Raw genomic sequence first — 25,873 nt, forward strand, 5'->3', positions numbered from 1 at the left:
TGAACCCCGATCTTATAGCTGGCACTGCAAAGTGTTACGCTAACTGACTTGCAATCTTAAAGGACTGCACTGAGGCCACACAAAATTTGCTAATGGCACTTCCCAAACAGAATTGCAAATACTAACAAGTAAGAGAAATGCAAGTTTTTTTGACATTTCCTTACTTCTTATAACATTTTCATCTTTGCGTTTCAAAGGTCTTGAATATGAACTGCAGCACAATTATCACTGCTCCAGTAAACTCAGAGATTTACCCTTTGCTCTTTTAATTTCAAAACTAAACTTTGTTCATAACAATAAAAAAAACAAAGAAAGTAACAGTGCAAAACTCCTGCATTCATAGTCAAAACATCCAGCAGTAAACTCATTTTAAAAGCAAAAGTAAAACCCAGAGCACCATAGCCACTTATGTGGCCTCCCAAGGGTGCATACACTTTCACTGTTAGAGGTGCTTCCCCAACCAACTCAGCTCTTCCATCTGCGGTGCCTAGAACGTGGTCCATCCACAGAGCCTTGGCATTGGCTACACTGAGCTTCAGTGCATCTCTCATCAGCATGTACTACCGCAGCCTGGAATATGGTAGTTAGCAGTATTCCCTTACAGACATCCTGCAGTGCAGGAGGACCAACAAGTTTTTGGCAGATCAAAGGGCATCTTTCACTGAGTTGATGACCTTCCAAAAGCACTTGATAGCTGTCTCAGTATGTGACCTTGGATACAACCCGTAGTTCAGAGAGTCTTCTGTCACACAGCTGTTGGGGAGGAACTGAGTCAGGGACCCTTGCGTCCTCCTTCACACCATTTTACCAACTCCAGTGTGCAGAGAGATGGGTGACTATTCCTTGTGCAAATCTACACTGTAAGGACTGGAAGTGTGCTAACACCACTGATCTTATCAGACCATCCTTTGCCATTTACATCTCCTCACATCACCAAAACTAGCAAACTTGCTATTTTTATTGCTCTTAGACGTGCAAGAATAAGTAACATATTATATTAGGCAAGGTTTCTAACCACACTAACCCCACAGCTAAATCCGCTATGCACCAAGATGAAAATTATTTAATTACATAATAACTAAGCAGATAATCTGTGTCGTCACACAGATTATCTTAATCTTTAGCTAAAATCTCCCCCAACCATTCATCAAGAGATACACCATGGAAATAGGACCTTCAGCCCATCAGGTTTTTTGCTGACCATTCCTCTAATGGATACAAGTGCTGAACTATTGCTTTGCTGAATGCCAGATCATTGTATATTTTCCAGGTTGTAAATGTAATAATCTGGTATAAAGCAGGAACCACATTAAGTGCAGTTTTCTGGTTGTTGCATTAGTTGCAATTTGGAGGTGCATTATCTCGAAAGTATGCAAAGGGACTGGGGTGACTGTTCTAAGTGGACAATGAGCTAAGTGTCAAGAGTGCAGTTTTTATCTTTTAACAACAAACACAGAATTCTGGAGGAACTCAGCAGCTCAGGCAGCATCTACGGAGAGGAATAAACTGTCGATATCTGGGGCTGAGACTGGAAAGGAAGGAGGAAGAAGCCAGAATAAGAAGGGGTAGGAGTACAAGCTAGAAGGTGAAAAGTGAAGCCAGATGGAAAGGAAGATAGGTGGGTGGGGGAGGAGGGAGGGTACTGTGAGAAGCTGGGAGGTGATAGGTAGAAAAGGTAAAGGGCTGAAGAAGGATCCTGATAGGAGAGGAGAGTGGACCATGGGAGAAAGGGCAGGGGAAGGGGCACCAGAGGGAGGTGATGGGAAGGCGAAGAGAATGGGTAAGAGGGGAACCAGAATGGGAAATGGAAAAGTGAGGAGGGGAAGAAATAGCTGGAAGTTAGAGAAATTGATGCTCATATTCTCAGGTTGGAAGCTACCCAGATGGGACATGAGATGTTTCTCCAACTGAGTATTGTCTTATCTTGGCAGTACAGGAGGCCATGGACCAACAAATAGGAATGAGAATGTGAAGTAGAATTAATATGGGTGGCCACTGGGAAAGCCCACCTTTTGTGGCAAACAGAGCAAAGATGCTTGATGAAGCGTCTCCCAATCTATATCAGGTCTCTCCAATGTACAGGAGGCCATACCAGATACATAGACAAACTGGCAGACTCACAAGTGATGTGTCAACTCACCTGGAAGGCACCTAGACAGCCTGTTTGTGCGGGCCACATTGCTTACATGCCTGACATCAAACTTTTGAAACAAGCACTCCATGCTCTGTGAGAAATTTCTAGCTTGACTGAGAAATTGCTTTAAAGGCATTCTCAGAATGTTTGATAAAAATAACAACATTCCTATCGACTTGTAGGAATCCCTTGCTCATGAGGGCTCAAAGTGGAGAATGGCACATTGAGTCTCTTCAATAGGACCACATCTGAAAAACGTGCTGGTCTAGAAGACAGGTGGCAAAAGAATCACAGAGGCGATAATGAGAATGGGAGAAAGAATAAGACCATAAGACATAGGAGCAGAATCATGCCATTTGGCCCATCCAGTCTGCTCCACTATTCCATCATGGCTGATTTATTATCACTCTCAACCTCACAAGTAGCATTTATGCAGGATAATAAGGAGAGACGTAATTGCTTTGCCAGGAGCTAACATGGACCTGGTGGACCAAATTGTTTCCTACTAGTTAGTCAATAAGTAGTACTTGAGAAGGTATACTAGTTGTGCTGCTCTAATGGTGGTTGAATGGCTTCTGACTAATATTTCATTTGATCATGCTCTGATTCGATGAATTAAAAACTTCAATATTTGATTTACTGACCCTTTTCCAAACTGCATAGGAAATCTGTCATATTTCTCCCACGTACTTCTGCACTTCAAAAATGCACATAAATGCCTATTTATATAAATCTTTATTAATTTTTAACCAGTAAATGCTGCCTCTAATCTGTTTATTTTTACATATTATATTTGGCTGTTCCAATCATTTTCCTTCTTTCTGTGAAGTAAACATTCTGTCCACTGCTGCAAATAGCTGCCCAAGTCCTGCATTCATCTTCAAATTTCTTTTTGTTGAGTTTACCATGTTCTTTATCTCAATTCTCACAGATTTAAGCCACACTTTACAAGGTTCCTAATCTGATGTCAGCCAACCCAACTCCTGATGTTACAGACAAATCTGTTAAATGAAACTTTCTGATTAAAAACATTGCCTAAGACCATCAACCCAGGGACAGTAGGACATTGATACACCATTCCTCATCTTAGCACCAATATGCAAATGTTTGGGCTTACATATATCACTTATTTGAAGTAATGAACAGAAATAGCTGAGCTTTGTCCTTGAGAAGGGAGAAACAAAGAACTATAATATGACTAGCATTTTTAAAACAGCATGTGGTAATCTATTTCACATAGATCTGTCTGTTATATATACGTACAAATATGAAGTTATTTGCCTATTGGAAGAACAGAGACAATAATAATAAATTGCATTGAGCAAAAACTTACCCAGCAGCTATCTCTTTCATATTCAAAGAGGTAATGAAAGGTGACTTACCCATTGGCAGTCCAGTGATGGCTTTAACAGCAAGTATTTCTGCGGCTCCAGGGATGCTCAACAGTTTGATGATTTTTTTTACATTGAAGACGCTCTTACTGGAAGCCATTTCTAGAAATGAAATAAGCATATCACTGCTCACCGATTTGTATGCTCTGTGTTTCACACAAATGCTCTCACTCATGTATTTTTTTTTAGACAGACAGACAGACATACTTTATTGATCCCAAGGGAAATTGGGTTTCGTTACAGCCACATCAACCAAGTATAGTGAAGAAATATAGCAATATAAAACCATAAATAATTAAATAATAAGTTAATCATGCCAAGTAGAAATAAGTCCAGGACCAGCCTATTGGCACAGGGTGTCTGACACTCTGAGGGAGGAGTTGTAAAGTTTGATGGCCACAGGTAGGAATTACTTCCTATGACGCTCAGTGTTACATCTCGGTGGAATGAGTCTCTGGCTGAATCTTATCCTTTGGTTGGTTTCCTCTTTTTCATCTCTATCAGCAAAATCCACTGAGTAAATTTAAGATATTTTATTCTATGTCCTTTAATATCTTCACCCACAAATGCTCTGGGAGAGTTGCCAATGGCTTTATTAGATATGCTGCTGGTATATTAGGGAGAGCAGGATCTCAGATACACCTTTTCCATATAATCTCTCTGAATGAAACTATCAAAGCAATGCAAATTTGTAAATGTGCCTCTTGGGACTGGACTGACAATGCCCAAATTCCCTTGGTGAACAAAGCAGCCATTTGAAAGCAGTATTTTATATCACCTCACAGTACTCATCTGCTCACATTCCTGCACAAGAATCATCCACACTGTTGCTTATTAATATTTAAAAAAAATCTTCTCCAGTGATTTGGTACATAAAAATGCTGACATAGTACTGAGCTATACAAACTACATTATAGCAGGAAAAGACCATGCATGCTCTGAAGTTACTCTGCTATCAAGTATATTATGCTGATCTGTAACACCTCTTTTAACTCATCTTTGTGCACTATCCCTTAAAACCTTTATTTAACAAATATCTGCCAACTTCAGTTTGAGGATATGTGGTATGTCATGTAAATTTCTATCATGGGGAGAATTCTAGCTGGCTGCACCACTGTCTGGTATGGAGAGGCCACTGCACAGGATTGGAAACAGCTACAGAAAGTTGTAAACTCAGCCAGCTCCACAACAGGCCAAGCTTCTCTAGCATCGAAGATACCTTCAAAAGGGAATGCCTCAAAAAGGTGTCATCCATCATTAAGGTTGCCCATTACCCAGCATATTCCTCTTCTCATTGAGGAGGTGGTACAGGAGCCTGAAGACATACACTCAACACTTTAGGAAGAGCTTCTTCCTCTCTATTATCAGATTTCTGAATGAACAATGAACCATCTACACTATCCATTCTATCCATTCTTCTGATTTTGCTCTCTTTTTGCACTACTTAATTAAGTTTATAAGATATATTTTTTGGAATTTATAGTCTTTTATTATTATGTATTACAACATACTGCTGCAAAAAAAAAACAACAAATTTCACGACATATCCCAGTGATATTGAATTTAATTCTGATTCGGATTCTGAAAAGTTTCAGTTTACTCAGCATCCACCATTTGGGAGAGATTTTCATCTCTTTCTCTGCTGGGGTCACTGATCCAAATCAAAGGATCATTGCACTTGACCTCAGTATAGCTTAGGGGTGGAAAGAAAAATTGGACAGTAATCATATCTTTGGCTGCACCAATCAACATCTTTGGACAGTTCCTGAGGATGGATGCCGACAAGTACAGCCTTGGCAGAGGTTGAATGCTGCATATCTTGTTTCAATAGACCTCCACGATAGAGTACGTAGGAAAAATGTTTACTCTGGCAAGTGGGTTGATAACCAAACGTTAAAAGTTTAAAATAAACGGCAAATATATTAGAATGGAAATAAATTTTTTTTCCACAGAGGGCGTTGTCAGAAGCTGGAATGTACTACCTAACACGATGCTGGAACTGAATTCCAGAGGAGCTTTCTAATGGCAACTGGACACATATTAAGTGTATGAATTTGCAAGAATATGGGGATGAAATAGGGACTGGAATTAAATTTAACACCTCTTTTAAAGAGGCAGCACAGATATGACTGGTCAAATGGATTTCCATAACATCCAATGATTTGATGCAATGTCTAAGACATCTGATGCACGTGAAGTCAAAACTTTCTGGTCAGGAAGACTAAGGCAAGAAAAGTTTAAGCCATAAAACATTGTACAGAACAGAAACAGGACAGGTTATCACAAGATCTGCTGGTCATGGCTGGATTGTGCTGAGACACACATAAACCTCAACTGACCTGGTTTGTTTTTTTGTCTCACAGATTTGGTATCTTCCGGTATATATTTCATCACTACTATGCTGTTCAGAACAGATCCTGCTGCTGCAACGTAGGCTGCAAATGACTCCCTGAAGGAGGTAACAGATGTTAAATCAATAATGTGGGCTTATAAATTTGCATTCTACACCTGTCATTAATTAAACATCAAGCAAAGCATCTATCAAGATTGGTTAGAACATTATGTGTGAAAGGACCTTTGATCCATTGTTTCTTGCAACCGAGGATTCAATTTATATATTTTTGTCTTCATGACAACTCAGAAAGTGAATGTGATCTGAAGACAAAATATATTACTCGTACACTTTACGCTCTTGTGTTAAGGCAATTGCATTAATGCAAATGCAATATAAAGGTTAACCAGAAGGCTTTTAAAATAATAGATTTAAGCCTCCAGTTCAGAGTTCAATGTCTAGTACACAATTAAACGAATTTGCTTGCTTCAATGTCTTATCATGTGCTACGACCACAGCAGTACTGATTCCACAGAAACATCTAGGTATGTGACAGGTGAGAATACACAAAAATTTGAATGTTTCATTTTATTTGGTTGTACTATTTGCTGAAACACGTTCTGTGCTCACACACATAACTCTTACTTAGGTAAGTTATTGAAAGGCTGTTGCTAACTATGAACTTGTACACCAGTGTAAGTCAATATTTTACTGACAACCCAGAAAGAGGGGAAACAGAGAAGCCTTATTAATCATGACTGGTTTGGATATGGCAAATAAAGAGAAGTAGTTCCCATTAGCAAATGGTTCAACCACAGATATAAAGTTTCGAGCAAAATATTTTGAGGATGTGAATATTTCTTTTTGTACAGTGACGAGCTATGAATTTGAACTCTCTATCTATTAGGGTGGTAGAAACAGAATCAATCAGAGCTTTCAACGGGAACTGGGTTAACACTTGTATGCTTATGTGCAATAACAGGAAATATGCAAAGAACAGGGACTGAAGGGTTGGCACTAGTTGGAGCCAACACAGACTCATTGGCCAAATGGTCTTCTGCTGTGCTGTAATAATTCAATACAGGGACTGCCTTGAGCTTGATCGCAGCTCTTGGGTGCTTCTACTAAAGAAAGAATGTACAAGGTTATGTTGAAAGAAGCAAGATCATATACTTCTCTCACCTGCAGGTTAAGAATCAAAAGGCAGTCCATGTCCTGGAGAGGTGGATGTGCTTTTAGTGGTAGGATACTAGTATGTGTTGCCATTGGCTGCCCAATGATGGTTGGCTTGCCTCTTCACAGGGTGAGTGTAAGGAAGCACACTCAATCTCACACCATGACTATTTGAGCAACACCTTGTCCAACAAAGAATGTGTGGTTTACAAATCACTTGGGTGGAGTTTATGCACATATGAGAGAAAAGAAGGACATAAATGGGAAAATGTGATTCATTGGGAATGTTCAGAGAGCTGCCACACATTTTCAATGGGCCCAATGACCTCTGTCTCTGTGTGGATGAGTATGCAAAATGAATGGTTGAACATTTTACAGTGTAGAATTCATTGTGAGATGTGGGTATGTATTGATTGCTGAACATGAGGGTGTGATAGACTAAATAGCCAAGTATGACTCGTTTGGATAGCAATCATCATGAGGTGAGTGATATGGGTGTGGTGAATTGAACAGTGCCTGAAGCTAAAAGTACTCAGGGAAATATAATGCATTTGTAAATGTACTTGCTGACCTTGACCACTTGTGCACTCCACAACCATTTTACAGCATCCACTGATCACTTGGAATTAACTGCTTACATTGATCTTTGATCTCCACTGCCTTCTGACCAGGTATCTGGAGATGAAGAGGATGTGCTGCTGGAGAAGTGTGATGTGAGCAGTAGGATACTGTTATTGATGGCTCTGTTAACAATATTGGTTATACCTTCATTAGAAGGCCTCCTAATGATAGTCCGTATCATCTCTTCACTGGGATTAGCATATGTAAGCACATCCTTTTCCATGGTATGGCCACCATGTCGTAAATGATGATACAGGACTTCTCTCCACCTTACATCTGCTCAACCAAGGTTCATCATACAGCTTCAAATGATGCTAGCCTTTCATTACACTAGCCCTCCTCTACAATCTAGCTAACAATACTAGCTGAATGTGACTGTCATCCAGACAGAATTAGCTACACTACATTCAAAGGGCAGGGTTAGCTGTAGATCAACACCCCTTCAATCAGTTTCTGTTAAATTTAACCACCTCTCTGATTTTAGAGCAGTCAGATAACGGCATGGGACAATTTATACAGTACTTCACCTTCTCTTTTGAAGGCACCAACTCTGCTGGAGTTCATTTCCAGCAGATGTACTTAGGCAGTGTTTATTTATCACAGCCCTCTTTGGAGAGTAGTATCAGTAGATATTATAATTGCAAATACCACCAAGTCAAGTTAAATCCCATCCTCTTCTATTGACTGTAATTTTCAGTGGCGCACTGATTAATGACATCTGGTTATGCCTGGTTAATTATAAATACCACTTTTTCTCCTGGCTAGACGTTTAATCCTCCTTAGATGGAGAGATGTTGCCCCGCCCACGCATGCTCAATGGCTTAACGATATTATGGCCTGCTTAGACCTTGAAAAAATTCATTATTCAGTTCTTAATTCGGATTTAAAGTTCCATAAGGTCTGGGGACCTTTTATTGAGTACTTTCATAACCTTCCTCTTAACTAAGGTTTTTTTTTTGGTCCCTTGCTTTCAGCTCCTTTTCCTTTTGGTGGTAGGCATTAATATCTTCTGTTGCTAAGTGTATTTACAGCTTTGGGGGTTTGATTGTCCTGATTTATATTCTCTATATTGTGTTGTGGTTGGTCTGGAGTTTTTTTTTGTGTTGTGGGGCTTGGGGAGGATACTAATTTTACATGTCTTCAATTTGGGTGCTTTTTCAATTATCTTTCTTTGTATCATGTTGTTATTGTATGTTTATTTTTGCACTGTATCAATGTTCGTCATTTTGATCTGGGTTTTTTTAATCTGTAGTTATGTAGAAAATGTATAAAAAAACTAATTAAAAAATACTACTTTTTTGAGTCTGTAATTATATCTCTGCTCACCCCAGGGTCACTGAAATCTTTGTAACTCCTCAAGTCAATTCAGAACAAAGACAGAATGCTGGAAGAACTCAATAGGTCAACCAGCATCAATGTTTGGGGTTGAGAACCTGCAAAAGGACTGAGGGGGGAACTGGAATTATTGTCAATATATAGTAAGTTAATGGGATAGAGTCTGACAGGTAATAGGTGGAGACAGGTGTGGAGGGGATGATAGGTTGATGGTACCAGGTTTGGGGGGGGGGGGGTGCGGGAGGTCTCTACTATAGCTGTTTCCACTCTTTCTTCTAAAGATGCCATCCCCCTTTTCTCAATTTCTCCAAGTAGGTTATCTGTTCTCAAGATGAGATCTTCTACTCTGGGGTTTTTGAACTGTCCTGAGAGCATGGCTTTAATCAATGGAACTCTCACCTGTATTTCCTTCACTTCCAGCACATCTGTTTTCACTACCCTCTCCCCAGCAAAACAGCAGTAGAACTCCCTTGGTGCTCACTTTTCACCCCACCAGGCTCCACATCCAAAACATCATCTTTTGCCACTTCTGCTAGCTCCAGTGCAATCCCATCACCAGTCACATCTTCCCCTCTTCCCCTTTCTGCGGGGATCACTCTCAGGTCTACTCATTCCTCCCCAATCCTTTCTCTTTCTCTCAGCATTTTCCCTTAATACATCAGTTCTCCCATGTCATTCCTCACCACTATCCAGGGACAATAAATAGCTCTTCCAGGTGTGATGAGGGAGAGTGCACTTTTTCAAACCTTGTGTTTGTCATGTGGCCTCCTCCACATTGGTGAAATCAAGCATAGACTAAGCAGAGCAGCATGTCCACATTGTCCATCTTGAACTTCTGGTTGACGTTATTTTGACTATCCTTCCCACTCTGACACAGACTTGTCTGTCCTTGGCGTTCTCCATTGCCATGGAAAGGTCAAGGCAAATTGGAAGAACAGCATCTCATAATCTGTTTTGGTAGCTTACAACTCAAGCAATAAATATAACATTTTCCAATTTCAGGAAAGCCTGTCTTCACTTACACAAGCTTGCCTATCCACATTGTTTTCTTCTCCCTTTGTTCACCCTTCGCATCCCCTCCCCCACCTAGCTCCATCTACTCATCATCCCCTTCTCACAATCGTTCCACCTATCATCTACCTACACTGTACCATACCCCTGTCTCTATCTGCTTCCACCTACCAGCCTCTATCTGCCTCACCTACATAGTACTACATAGTAGCAATCTTTTCTGCTCCCTCTCAGCCTTGATGCAGGGTCAAATTACATCTCCACAAATGATGCTTGACCTGCTGAGTTCTTCCAGAATTCTGTTTTTTTTTCTGGATTTCGGCATCTACATTATCTTCTGTCCTTAGGAATTCAGTATAACTCCATGCAGAAACACAAGAGTTTCTGCACCTTCTCAAAAATGAGGAACACAGTACACTATAACTCTTTTTTAAGTTGTAATAGAAGCCCATGTGTAATAATCAAAAAAAAACTTGGGAAAGAAAGACATACAATTTAACATTAAGATAATTAAAGAGGTGATTTTTTAAAGAAAGAAGAATTACATTTGTATAGAGAGATGTCAAAGATGTACTTGTTGTAAGGTAAGTTGCTGTCAATTAATTATTTTGTTAAATGTGGTAGGCAAATGCAGAAAATATTGATACACAGCAAAGTTCAACAAACAAGTGAGAAAAATGACCAAATGACAGTGGCTTTGGCACTCAAGTTAGCGACTTTTCCATTCTGAAAACAGTGCTCAAAATGAAATTTATGGCAAAGTTCCATCAGAAGTTGCATTTTTAATTGACTGCATTTTGCACCTCTCACCTGCTCTTACAGTGGTTCTCACAAACTCATGGGCGCTCTGAATAATCACTGTGTTTACTTGTCTCTTCACCCATGACTGGTTATGAACCTACAGAAATCACCTTCTGAAATTTGATGAAAGCCGAACTCTTAGCCTCTCTTGCTCTTTGCTATTTGGTTGTTATTTGAGTTTGCGTACCACATACTGAACTGCTGGAAACCAAATGCATGATTCTATGCAACTTGATCAGAAATATTGCTCTTTGCTTCCCATCCACTGCTGCCAGCACTCTCCAAGATTCTTCCTCTACAGCTTAATCACTTAGTTACACAGAAAAAACTGGTACACATATTGATTGTAAGACAAAGCATAGTTTTAGTTCATTACTTATTCAACAACAGTGCATCTCCCTTTAAGACACTCAATATAGGTGTCTTGCCCAATTGCTGGCATGAAAAGTTGATAGCAGATGTTCCATAGATCATTGTATTCACTACCTATCAGGATTTAAATTAGTTACATCAATTCTGAGAGCAACAAAGAAGTATCTCCTTTCAATAACCACTTCTCTAGATTTCTACTGACAATCACTCATTTCTCATATTATCATTCTTTTAGTAACATCAAGTGCAGGGATTATAGCTCAAAATGATCCCTGGAAAATAAATGGAAATATTTTTTTATTTAGCATTTTGTCATCAGAATTTTCAACAATATTTGCAACTTTTCTATTTTCCTTTCTTCTCTAGCCTTGCTTATCGTGGTAGCAATAAAAATATTTTATTGTTCTCTTTTCTGCTTCTGTATTTAATAGCCAAGAATTTTCATGTCATGAGTTTTTCAAATGAGTATGAGAAAAACGTTGGCATGGAAGATGCTCAGTAGAATTGAAAGAACTATTAAAGTTGTCTGTATATTTTAAGCTATATTATTGCTTGTATTATTGAAAATTTGATTTTTTTTGTTCCTGTTTCTTCGGTTTGATACCAAAAATTAGGACATTCGTCACTAAGATATTTTCAGAAAAAGTGACTTATAATAAATAATGGTGACCAATATATTAACTTTCAAACAGAGAAAGCAGAAACTCATCCATATATTTTGATAAAGTAAGATTTAGACCAACTGCATATAATCATAATAAATTTATTGAGAAGTCACTTGTTTCACCAGTCCTCCTCTTCCCAAGGTGGAACAGGCCACTACCAGTTTCTGAGTTTTATGTAAAGAAAGTTTACTTGGGCATGGTATCAGCAAGATTCTCCAGCAAGCAATGACAGAGGAAACATATGAGAGAAGAATAATTTTATTTTCTGAAGAAGTTATATTCAGGAAGGAAACATCAGGCGTAGGAGGATTTTTTAAAATATCAAAACACCACACGTAGGGTAAACAGTTCATTTTGCCAGTTTCCTACCATTTAAAAATACTCCTGCTGTTTAGTGTGCAAGTGCCAGGAAGTGGTTTGATATTGACATTAACCTCCTGCAGCTAATTATGTGCAGGCTAAGTACAGCATTACATGTTCAGGATATACCACTTCCACCCCCCACCTCCCAGCTTCCACAAACCTGACAACAAGCCATTAGCCATCTGACACAGTGCAAGTCCAAACAAACATAGAATGAACTATGAGTTGCTCAGCAGTCAAAAACAACTGTGACTCCTATCCTAATACCTCCAATGCCACAAGCACATCACATGGTGCAAATATAAACCATATCTAAAATTAACTGTATTTTGAACACAAACAAGTTATGTTTTCATTCAATTGTACTTATGCCTGCCTGTGCCATTTCAAATTAATGCTTCCCTGGTAAGGTTTTTAGCACAGATTGTGATCATACACTATATCAGTCTCTGTCAAGTGTTTATCACAGCCATCCAAAACTAATACTACTTCTCATTTTCCCACAGTTTTGTATTTTCCAACAGTTTAAATAATTATCCACTTTTTCTTTAACAAAAAGATGCAATATCCATGCCTCATTCAGTCCAAATCAAAAAATTCAATGTTCCAAATCTCTGAATAAATATTTATGTGATCTGCACATCTTTAATAAGAACCTTCAACCAATGACACCTATCATTCTTTCCACATGGAAGGGAATCACTATGATTCTAAACTTCTCCTTTTAGCTTCTTCTGAGCTGATTTTTAGTCACAACATCTCACCTAACAACAACTTTTCATCTCTAGTAGCCACGTGACGAATCTAAAGTGTACACTCTCTAGAGATCTTAAGATCCTTCACATTGTCTATTACCTTACAAAAATTCATCTTCTATTTGTTTTAATTTTCTGTGCTCCTAGTTATAAAATATAACATGCTTTTAATCTGTCCTTACTCTTTCAAGAACCTTCCTTCTTCATCTTCTCTTGTATCTTTATATCTAAATATATTATATCTGATGTAGATACACTTTATATCTAAATTCCAAGCCCTTTAACACAAAATACATGACCACATATTGCTGCATTCTTGAAGTACTGCATTGATTTTCACTCCCAAGCTTTTCCCAAGTATCATCTCAGCTCTAACTTTTTAATTCCTTTTCTCATTACAGTACTGAATAAGCATTATCTCACCTAATGTCATCTGCAAATTTTGATCTACAAAGAGGAAAATTTGGAAACAACTGCATGGTAGATACAGTAGTGGATGTCATAATGATGGTGGGGAGCTGCCTCCACCTCTTCCAGGAGGAATGCCACAGAACCTAACTACATCAGCCGACAGGTCTTATAAAATATAAATGAGCATACTTTGATATACAGTATGTTGCATTTCTCAGCGCTCAACTGAGCACAACCATGGCATCAGCAGCTTGTTCATTTGAGGAGGAGCTAACCAGACAGTAAAATATTATTGAGCCAGGAAGAAGTGCTTTACCTGTTTCAACAAAAATAACCTAGGCTATTTCCTATCTCTGTCCTCTCACTCCCATCCAGTACAATCTCTCAGCCTTCCAGGTTGCACATTCAGTGCTCCAAGGTTATTCTCATCAAATCCAATGGTCCTACGTTACTAAGTAATGTAAGTAAGTCTGCAGATGATCTGAAGACTGGTGGTGTTGTGGAAAATATAAAAAATTGGCAAAAAATACAACTGGATATAGATCTATTGCAGATATAGGCAGAGACCTTGGTAGGTCAAATGTAAAGACAAGACCTTTAACAGTGTTAGATAAGCAGAGGGATCTTGGGGTCCAAGTTCAAAGCTCCCTAAAAGTACCTAGACAGGTTAATAGGTGGTTAAAATGGCATATGGCATGCTTGGATTTATTAGCTGAGCCACTGAGTTCAGAAGTCAGGAAGTTATGTTACAGCTTTATAACACACTATTTAAGCCACCTCTGGAGTACTGCATACAGTTCAGTTGCCCCATTATAGGAAGGACGTCGAGGCTTTGGAGAGAGTGCATAAAAAGTTTAACAGAATGTTGCCTGGATTAAACACTACGTGTTATAACAAGAGGTTGGACAAATTTGAGTTGTTTTCTCTTGAATGGTGGAGGGGAGATCTGATATAGATTTATAAGATTATAAGAGGCATAGACAGAGTAGCCAGACAGGCATTAAGCGTCTAATGCTAGAGGTTATGCATTCAAGGTGGGAGGGGGTAATTTCAAAGGATACGTGAAGGGCAAGTGCTTTTTTATTTTACACAGAGAGCGGTAGAGCTGGAATGCACTGCCTGGGGTTGGTGGTAGAGGAAAATCAAAACAGCATTATGTAGGTAAAAGGAAGTTAGTTTAGTTAGCGACTTGATTACTGATTTGATTGGTTTGGCCCTATGTTATGGACCACAGGGCCTGTTCCAGCTGTACTGTTCTATGCTCAATGTTCTAAATGCACATGGCTTTACACGATTTCATGCAAATTTTCACTGTTGATTTTAAAGCATCAATGCCACAAGCACCAATTAGGGGTGGCACAGTGGTTAGCACAACACTTTACAGCACCGGGGACCCAGGGTTCAATTCCTGCTGATGCCTGTAAGAAGTTTATACGTTCTCCAGGTGCTCCGGTTTCCTCCCACAGTTCAAAGATGGTCGGTAGGTTAATTGGTAACTGTAAATTACCAATTTACACTGAAAAGCTTGAGCACGTAGATATTAAGAAAGAGGGTATGCTGGAGCTTCTGGAAAGCATCAGGTTGGATAAGTCGCCAGGACCGGATGAAATGTACCCCAGTCTACTGTGGGAGGCAGGGGAGGAGATTGCTGAGCCTCTGGCGATGATCTTTGAATCATCAATGGGGACGGGAGAGGTTCTCAAGGATCGGAGGGCTGCGGATGTTGTTCATTTGTTCAAGAAAGGGCGTAGATATAGCCCAGGAAATTATAGACCAGTGAGTCTTATCTCAGTAGTTGGTAAGTTGATGGAGAAGATCCTGAGAGGTAGGATTTCTGAACATTTGGAGAAGTATAATATGATTAGGAATAGTCAGCATGGCTTTTTCAAGGGCAGGTCGTCCCTTACGAGTCTGATCAAATTTTTTGAGAATGTGACTAAACACATTGATGAAGGAAGAGTAGCAGATGTAGTGTATATGGATTTCAGCAAGGCATTTGATAAGGTATGCCATGCAAGGCTTATTGAGAAAGTAAGGAGGGATGGGATCGAAAGGGACATTACTTTGTTGATCCAGAACTGGCTTGCTTGCAGGAGGCAAAGATTGGTTGTAGACAGGTCATATTCTGCATGGAGGTCGGTCAGCTGTGGAGTGCCTCAGGGATCTGTTCTGGGACCCTTACTCTTTGTGATTTTTATAAGTGACCTGGATGAGGAAGTGGAGTGATGGCTTAGTAAGTTTGCTGGTGACACAAAGGTTGGAGGTGTTGTGGATAGTGTGGAGGGCTGTCAGAGGTTACAGTGGGACATTGATAGGATGCAAAACTGGGCTGAGAAGTGGCAGATGGAGTTCAGCCCAGGTAAGTGTGAAGTGGTTCATTTTGATAGGTTAAATATGATGGCAGAATATAGTATTAATGGTAAGACTCTTGGCAGTGTGGACAATCAGAGGGATCTTAGGATCTGAGTCCATTGGACGCTCAAAGTAGCTGCACAGGTTGACTCTGTGGTTAAGAAGGCGTACAGTGTATTGGCCTTCATTAATCGTGAAATTGAATTTAGGAGCTGAGAGGTAATGTTGCAGCTATATAGGACCCTGGTCAGACCCCACTTGGAGTGATGTGCTCAGTTCTGGTTGCTTTACTACAGGAAGGATGTGGAAGCCATAGAAAGCGTGCAGAGGAGATTTACAAGGATGTTGCCTGGATTGGCGAGCATACTTTATGAGAATAGGTTGAGTGAACTCGGCCTTTTCTCCTTGGAGTGACAGAGGATGAGAGATGACCTGATAGAGGTGTATAAGATGATGAGAGGCATTGATCGTATGGATAGTCCCCCAGGGCTGAATTAGCTGCCACAAGAGGACACAGGTTTAAGGTGCTGGGGAGTAGGTACAGAGGAGATGTCAGGGGTAAGTTTTTTTAATGCAGAGAGTGGTGAGTGCGTGAAATGGGCTGCCAGCAACGATGGTAGAGGTGGATACTATAGGGTATTTTAAGATGCTTTTAGATAAGTACATGGAGCTTAAGAAAAATAGAGGGCTAGAGGTAAACATAGTAATTTCTAAGGTAGGGACATGTTTGGCACAACTTTGTGGGCCGAAGGGCCTGTATTGTGCTATAGGTTTTCTATGTTTCTATGTAAATTGTCCCACAATTAAGCTAGGATTAAACTGGGGGATTGCTGGGCAGCATGGCTCCAAAGGCTAGAAGGGCCTTTTCCACACTGTATCTCAATCAAGCAATAAATAATCCAGAGAAATAAATAAGATCAAGGCCCAGATGTTTAGATAGAATGCCCCATATTCAGGTTCAGTTCCTTAACTGGAACCCCATTTGTATCTGAACTGGTTGAAATTCCGTCTGATCTACTGATCATTTACCTGTGTTCTACCTTTATATCAGATTTCCAACTTCTGCAGAATTGTATCTCATGACTCCAGTGCTTTTGTTTCTTTGTTTTCATTTATACATCTCCTCCGGGCACATCACGTCATTACGAAATCATTACCACCCTTCTTTTTAAACTGACTTGTCGCCATTTGTATCATTCAGTCATTCTTGGTCTCCACCTTATTATCCATTATTGCCTACACTTTCCCTTCTCTGTAAAATAAAATTAGCTTAATTTCTAACTGTTCTCATTTCTGTGGCAAAGTCACACACATGGGATGTTAATTCTGTTTATATACCCACAGATATTCCCTAACCTGCTGAGTATTTCTAGCATTTTGTGTTTTAATTTGAATTCCCGAGTCTTTTTTTCCTGAGATCAGCTACTAGATTATATTTCAGCCCTAAAGTGAGGGCAGGGCGAAGTAGGGAAATCTGCAGAGAACAAGATGCGTAGAGTGATGATAATGGTGACTCTAATAATCCCAGTATTGATTTCGACAAACTTAAAAGAGCAAAGAAGCGGAGGAAATTTAGGTGTATTCAGGAGGGCTTTCTTGATCATAAACACAAAGACATTCTGCAGATGCTGAAAATCTTGAACACGATGTTCAAATTTAGTTGCTGCCTGACCTGCTGAGTTCCTCCGACATTTTGTGTGTGTTGTTCAAGCTTTCTTGATCAGTTTATGTTTTGGTAAAAATGAGGAAGAAGGCATTGTGGAAAGGGGAAAACGATAATCCAGAATTAGAATGTAGAACAGTACAGGAAAAGGCCTTCCGGCCCATGATGCTGTGCCAAAATAAATTAATAATTATACACCCAACTGAACTAATCCCTTTTGCCTACATAACGTCCATATCTCCCCATTCTTGACACATTCATGTGTCCACCTGCAAGCCACTTAAATGTCTCTCACGAATTTACTTCCTTTACCACCCCTGGCAGTGCATTCCAGGCACCCACTACCCTCTGTGTGTAAAAAAAACTCACACATAGCACAGTGTTATTTCAGTTTAGAGCATTCCAGAGTTTGGAGGTCAATTCTGGTGCCATTTTGAAAAGGGGTGTCTGCACATCCATCCCATGGAATGTGTGGGTTTTCTCCATGTCCTCCAGTTTCCTCCCACAGTTCAAAGACATATCAGGTAGGTTAATTGGTCACTGTTAATTGTCCTGTGATTAGGTTAGGGTTAACTAAATTTATTGAGGGTTGCTGGGGTGGCAAGGCTCAAAATAATTTAAAAAATCTTCTTTGAACTTAACCTTTCTCATCTTAAATGCATGACCTCTAGTATTAGACATTTTGACTCTGGAGAAAAAAAAAGGCACTGGGTGTCTATCTACTACTCATATAATCTTATAAACTTATCAGGTCTCCCCCTCAGCCTCTGCTGCTCCAGAGATTACAATCCTAACTTGTCCAATTTCTTGCAACACAAGCAGAATCAAGCTCAATCAATCAAGTTATCAAGTTCAGTTTATTGTCATTTGACCAAACACATGTATACTGCCAAACAAAACAACATTCCTCTGGATCCAGGTGCACAACGCAGAACATATAACTCACACACACAACACATAAAATAATATTACCACAAACAAATTCACAAATATTACGGTTAATTTATGACACAAGTTAAAAAGTAAACAGTATAACGCTACTGGCACTTCATACATAATGAGAGCTGGCTAGCAGCAGGGAATTCAGTAGCCTAATGGCAGTGGGGATAAATCCTCGCAATCCTCTGACTTGCCCCACACAAAGCCATGCTGACGGTCAGTAACTAGGCCAAATGCTTATACCATCCCAAAGGATCCTCTCCAATTGTTGAAATGATTAATTAGGATACAGTCAGTTAAATGAAAGAAATCTAATGTGAAAAAAACTGGAATCAAAGGCTGACAGGCTGAATTGTAGGTGAATAATGGCCAGATGGCTCCAGATAAAGTTTAAGTATCTGTCCATATGGGGGAAGGTAGGTCACCCAGAGCTAGTTCTCCTGAATGACACGAGAGACAAAGAGCATGATAAAATTGAAGGAGCACATTAAACACGTCATCTTGTTATTTGTTGTCTGGGGAAAATAGAAATGAAATAAGGATGAACAGAGAATAGAAAGAATAGATTGGCAGCAATCAAAAGGGACACATAAGTCTTCATTGAACATTTACATAGTTCACTAGTAACAAGAAAATAAATGGAGGCATAAGACCTAAAAGGGTGATACAAGCATGGGTGTAGACAATGGCCAATTCCTAATGAGCACTTTGTACCTGTTTTTGTTTTAGGCAAAGATCCCAATAGAAGTAATGGCAGGTACAAAAGTTGATAAAGTACTACACAGAGCTAATATGGATGTCACATGGACCATATAGGATGCATTTTAAGTTGCCCAGGTGGAGATGATTGCACACGGGGTTGCCTGTATCTTCCAAGCTTGTAATAGTGGGGTTATAAGAAGGCAATACAAAGGCAAGAGTTACATTCATGTTCAAAAAGAGACGCAAGGACAAGCTTAGCCAGTCAGCATAACTTCATAGGTAGGGAAGCTTTTCAAAATAATAATCACAGAGAAAAAGAAATGTAATCACAGTTTGCTGAGCTAATAACCATTTTTAGGATAATAATGATTGACTAATCTGACTGCATTTTTGGATCAGGTTACAGAGGGTTTATGAACATCATACAATGGATTACACAAAGTACAGTCTTTTTCAAAAGGATTTTGATAAAATTCACATAAAAAGCCAATCTGTAAAACTCAAACTAAAAACTGTGAGTAACAGCATAGGCAGAAACAGCCACAGTAGTTTTTCATAATGGAAGGAGGTAGACAATAGTGCATTGTGATTTCTGCTATGTTTATTAGATTATTAGATAGATCATTAGATAGATATTAGATAGATAGATAGCTAGATACTTTATTGATGCCAAAGGAAATTACATGTCACAGTAGCATTACAATTTATTAACGATACGAATATTAGAAGAGAAGTAAGAAAAAATAAAGTGTAAGTTACCTCAGCAGTCTAACAGGAGGGGTCATCACTTCCCCGGCTATAGATTGACTCATTATAGAGCCTAATGGCCGAAGGTAAGAATGACCTCATATAGCACTCTTTGGAGCAGTGCAGTTGTCTTAGTCTATTACTAAAAGTGCTTCTTTGTTCAGCCAAGGTGGCATGCAGAGGGTGAGAAACATTGTCTAGAATTGCCAGGATTTTCTGTTCTACCACAGCCTCCAGTGTGTCCAGTTTGATTCCTATAACAGTGCCAGCCTTTCTAATCAGTTTATTGAGCCTGTTGGCATCACCCCTGTTGATGCCATTGCCTCAGTACACCACCACATAGAAGACTGTTCTGGCAACAGCACGCTGGTAGAACATGTGAAGGAGAGGCCTGCATATTCCAAAGCTCCTCAGTCTCCTCAGGAAGTAGAAGTGACTCTGGTCCTTCTTGTACACAGCCTCTGTGTTTGTGCTCCACTCAAGTCTGTCATCCAGGTGCACTCCAGGTACTTGTAGGTTCTCACCACATCCACGTCCTCACCATCAATAGTAACAGGAAGCAGTGCATGCTTAGTCTCCTAAAGTCTATCACCATCTCCTTTGTCTTACTCATGCTAAGTTGCAGAAGATTCAGCTTGCATCATTTGACAAAGTCCTCCACCAGGGCCCTGTATTCATCCTCCCTTTATAGACCCAAATATTGCTGAGTTATCAGAGAATTTCTGCAGGTGACATGTCTCAGTGTTGTGTCTAAAGTCCAAGTTATACAGGGTAAATAGGAAGGAAGCCAATACAGTCCACAGCTTTGAAGCTGTACAAACTGTGGTCTGCTAGTCAGGTAGTCCATTACCCAGGATACAATGGAAGTGCCGACCTGCATTAAATGGAGCTCTTTCCCCAGCGACAAGGGCTGTATGATATTGAAGGCAGTTGAGAAATCAAAAATCATGATCCTCACAGTGCTGCCCTGCTTATCCAATGGGAGTAGACTCTGTTCAGCAGATAGATGACAACATCATTGACTCCAATGTGCTCCTGGTAGGCAGAGAATTGAGAGCTGATCTGACCAGGGGTCAGAGGTGAGCCAAGACCAACCTCCCTAGGGTGTTCATGATGTGTGAGGTCAAGGCCACAGGACGGTAGCAATTCAAGACTTTTGTTTGCCCTTCTTGAGTACTGGGACCACACATGATGCTTTCCACACAGTTGGGACCCTTTCCAGGCAGAGACTCAGATTGAAAATGCTCTGGAGAACTCCACACAGCAACTCAGCACATTGCTTCAGGACCCTGGGGTTCACACCATCCAGTCCCAGTGCTTTGCGGTGTTTGAGTTTCCCCAGAGCCCTTCTCACCTGTTCAGTAGTGAAGGTGAGTCCAGGATGACTGGGGAGTTGATGCAAGGCCAGGGGTGGGGGAAGTGAAGATCGGGACAAGATCAGTTGGTATGTGAAAGTGTGGATGGTAGGTGCAGGGCAAGGAGGGGATGCAGACAGTTGTAGCCTGTGTTGTTCATCCATATAGAGGAGGGGAGGCACTGGTGCTGAGGGAGCATTCTGTGCCTCGGCACCTGACTGGTATGTTGAGGGGGGTGTGAACAGAAGGGCAGTTGTCAAACCTATTAAAGGATTGGTTTAGTTCATTTGCCTATTTAAAGTTGCATTTTGAAGCTCTACAGCTAGGCTGATTGAAGCCAATGATGTTCTTCATGCCTCTCCACACCTCCTGTGTATTACTCTGTCCAAACATGTTCTCCAGTTCTCTCCTGTATTCTTGTTTAGCCATCTTGATCTTCCCCTTTAGTTCCGTCTTCACAGGCTTCAATTCCTCCCAGTGTCCTGATCTAAAGGTTCTCTTTTTGTGGTTAAGAAGAGCTTTCAGATCATTGGTGACCCATGGTTTGTTGTTAGGGAAAGAGGCAACAGTCCTTGACGGCATTATAGTTGACACAGAAGTTGAAGTAGCCAGTGATGCAATCAGCAAGCCTGTTAATGTCCTCCCCATATGGTTCACAAGGCACATTCCAGTCAGTAACCTCAAAGCAGCCCTTCAAGGCCTCGATGGCCTCTGGAGACCATTTCTTTATTATCTTAGTGGTAGCTAGCTATTGCTGTATTTTGTATAAGGGCATGAGGTGAGGCACTTTGTGATCTAATCTTCCAAGTGGGGGGAGAGCTGTGGAGCTGTAGCATTTACATACAAGAGATCCAATGTTTTATTTTCTCTTGTATGACACTTGACAAACTGATCGAAGATGGGTAGGACTATCAATAGAGAAACATAGTTGAAGTTTCCCAATACTGCAATGAATGCATTGGGGTGTTGAGTCTGTAATGATCTGGATCTGGAAGTATAGGGTAAGATTTAGGGGAAAATTTCAAAATGTATTAATGAACAGTGAAAGAATTACTAGTAGAGATCAAAAGCACATTGGATCCCAGGCTTTGTAAACAAGTAACAAAAGCAAGGAGATTATGATGATCAAACATTTGTTAGGGAACATCTGAAGTTGTACGCCCATTCTAAAAAGGATGTGAAGGCCAAACGGCAGTGCAAAAAAGATTTTCTAGAATGATTCCAGGAATGAGGAACAACTGCAAGAACAGACTAGAAAATCTAGGGTTATTAGCCTGAGAACAGAAGTTGTTTAATATAGCTGAAGCAAAAAAAAAAGGCAATCTGAAGCAAAACGCTCGAGGTTCCTCCTGCATTTTGAGCATGCTCCTTTGGATTTCCAGCATCTGCAGATTTTCTAGTGCTTGTGAATCTGAAAGAAAATTATGCTGGTGACCTGAAAAAGTAGAAAAATTCAGGAAACACTCAGCAGCCAGTGTTTGTGCAGAGAGAAAAGATTTCAGATCAATGACTTGAAAGTAGATTTATTTGATGAAGGAGTACTAAACCATTTAATAAGAGAGAAGCTGCTCTTATTATTAGGTGGGTTAAAGACCAAGGTACACAGTTTTAAAAGGATTGCCCCCAAATACAATGGCTGGTTCTGACTGGAATATGCTCTATCAGGGTGTAGTGGCATATGATTCAGTGGTAGCTTTCAAAAAAGAAATGGATAAATATTAGAAGTAAAACTTTTCAGTATTATGAAGAAGGGATAATGGGATTGATGGGAGTTGATGAGCTGAATGGCCTCTTCCTATGTCAAAGAACCTCTAGATTCTTTGATTCCTAATTAAATAATAAGTGTCATTCGACCTCTAATGAAATAACATTAATCAGTGCAAGGCTGACCCGCAAAGGCAAAATACAAATGTGTGATGGTACAGCAGGCAGTGCTTCTGCCTCACACCTCCAATAGCCCTGGTTCAGTTCTAATATTGAGTAACATCTGAGCAGAGTATGCAAGTTCTCTCCTTTTCTTCAGTTCTTTCTATATCCCAATGGCCTCCCCCCATGTCCTTAAAGATAGTAATTCCAGTCTGGTGATTACTGCACAGATAAACATTACTTACATATTCTGGACCAGTTTAACTCAAACTGCATGGCAGCATGATTGATTTAATTGGTGTCAGTACTACTGATCAAAGAAAGAGTGAAAACAATTAGCCTGAGTTCCACCTCCTCCTCCTGCTTGTGATCCAGTGGCTGCAGTAACTAAAAGGCCTGCATCTCAGCATCAAACAAGGACAACATTAGGCTGGAACAAAGAAGAAATTTTAATTCTAGAGCTAAATAGATGAATCTTAGAGAAGTCATCCACCATTTTGATGTTCATTGGCCAGATTTATATAAAGGCCAATTGAGTTAGAAACTATGATCTCTGGAGAAAGAAAAGGGGTGCAAGCATAATGGGAAGAATGGTTCATATTAATTTCCTGTTCAGTGAATTCAACCTAAGCATGCCCTCAGTGACACAGAAATACCTTACAGACTTTGTGACATTCCTCTGAACTTTCCCCGCGGCCTGTTCAGCACTAATCTCCCTATCAGCAGTGACCTTGTGTGACTAAGAGTCAGATGATAGCACATACTGAAAGACACTTGTCAACTCTCTGCAAATTCTGATCAGCACACAGACATCCTCATTCCTGTGAAATTGCCATTTATACACCTTTCAAGTTATGCTTATAGCCCGTTAAATATAATCCTAATTATCTTTATATGTAATTTACCAATAGCTAAGAAGTTCTCTGTAACACATGGTGAATATCCAAAGCAAGCATGTAAATGTCCTGTTCTCTGCTACTTTGTAATTAATTTCAAATCAGCTTCTAACTGAACTGTCAATCAAGAAATGACTGAGGAATGCTAGATTTAAATCTGAATAATTGTGGTTAGAAGAGTTTGGAATAAATGCTTAGTTATACCAAGTTCTGGTTAGAACAACCCCAAAATAATGCATGTAGCTCTGGAGGAATGTACTCACCTTGGTTGGAGCATGGCAAGGATTTATCAGACCGATTCCATACTCCAAGGATTAATTTACAAAAAATGTTATATAGAGTCTTTTTCCTATATAGGGAATGTAATAGGGTAGAGGGAAATTAATAATAATACATACTTTAATTGATACTGAGTAGGAAATTCTTTTGTTACATCAACATTTAGAACACACTTAGAAGTGTGCGGACTTAACTAATGTACAGAATAGTAGTATACAATAATGTATCAATGTGTAATACTGTGCAATAATAATGTACAAAATAATAAAGCAGAGACTATTGTACTATGATGTGTGTTCTCCTGTCACACGGAGGTTGTCTACATGCATTGCATTTGGCAGGATAGGTTTTCTGTAATGATCCTTGTGACAGCGGAGCTGAATGAGTCTGTTCACTAGGTGCTCCACTGCTTATTCAGTAGGTCATGGAGAAGATGTGCCTGATTGTCCATAATGGATAACAGTTTGTTTAGTGACCTCCTCTCCACCACTAACTCAAGAGAGTCGGGGTTGTAGCCAAGGACAGATGGAACCCTTTTGATGAGCGTATTTAGTCTTTTTGCATTACCAGCATAGATGGTGCTCCCCAAACATAAAGCAACATAGAAAACTGCACTTGCTACACAGACTGGTAAAAGATCTCCAAAATACTGCTGCACACATTGAAGGACCTTAGCTTCCTTAGAAAATAAAGTCTGCTCACCCCCTTTTTGTAAACAGCCTTCTTGTTGGTTTTCCAGTCAAGTCTGTTGTCAAGGTGAACACCCAAGTATTTGTACTCCTTCACCACCACAACCTCTTCTCTAAAAGAAAATATTTCTTCTGGATCATGACTCCAGAATTAAGGGGGCATAGCTTAAAAACTTGAGATGGGCCTTTCAAGAGCAAGACTAAAAAATACTTAACGTGAAATGGAATTTTTGTTTGGTCAATCAGAGATAAAAGATTTATCTGGGGAAGATAATCAAAAGGATGTAAGGTTAATTATAGAGGAGCTATGACTTCACTGAATGCAGGAACAGACTTGAAGGGATAAATGGCCTATTCCTGTGTGCATGCTAATTCCAATTATCATTACTACACCATTGAAGTTTACCAAAGGAAAGGCACAATCTATAAAATGCACTTTTTTTTTTAAAATGAACATCTCTCAAATGCACTTCGGTTACCACCTGGAAAGACGTTTCGGAGAGGCAGATGGGATGACTACTCCTGTCTTGGAGATTTATTTCTGTTCCTTTGTCAAAGAGGTAAAATCCTGGAGCTCTTTACCTGTTTGTACTGTCGCAGCGTTTCCATCATTTTGCCTGCATATGATGAAAACAAACCCACATTTCAATCAGGCAAAGCGTTCAAGAGGTGTTCAACTGCTCAACATCACCTTCTCAGGAGCAGTCAATAATGGAAACTAAATGCTGGCCTTTTCAGAGACACCCGCACACTGTGTGAATGGATTTTAAAAACATATAGAGCCAGTTATTATCCTGAAATTAACCCTAGGGCTTAATCACATCTCTCCAAGAAACAAAATAAACATTTCAGGTTAATGGATAGACCAGAGTGCTCCTTAGTCAGCAATCAGAAAATTTATTCTTTTTCATTTGGTCCACAAGTATGGCTCAACTTTCTGAATGCTTTCAGCATTTATACTATTGATAACCATTAACCCACATAATCACACACTGCAGGGAGTGCAGTACCCTGTACATTA

The 25,873-nt window shown here is 39.8% G+C and overlaps 1 protein-coding gene across 3 annotated transcripts in view; it reads right to left on the minus strand.

Annotated features, from left to right (window-relative positions):
- Positions 1 to 25,873, minus strand: part of slc22a18 (solute carrier family 22 member 18) — a 134,042-nt gene that overhangs the window by 35,368 nt on the left and 72,801 nt on the right. For all 3 annotated transcript variants that reach the window (XM_059975569.1, XM_059975568.1, XM_059975567.1), the window contains exons 5-6: positions 5,865 to 5,974; positions 3,517 to 3,627 (exon numbers count right to left, since the gene is read on the minus strand). In XM_059975569.1, the coding sequence (XP_059831552.1) occupies positions 3,517 to 3,627; positions 5,865 to 5,974 (221 nt within the window). The remainder of the gene's footprint in view (positions 1 to 3,516; positions 3,628 to 5,864; positions 5,975 to 25,873) is intronic.

The sequence above is a fragment of the Hypanus sabinus genome, chromosome 7, assembly GCF_030144855.1.
Source record: "Hypanus sabinus isolate sHypSab1 chromosome 7, sHypSab1.hap1, whole genome shotgun sequence".
In the NCBI taxonomy this organism is placed as follows: domain Eukaryota; kingdom Metazoa; phylum Chordata; class Chondrichthyes; order Myliobatiformes; family Dasyatidae; genus Hypanus; species Hypanus sabinus.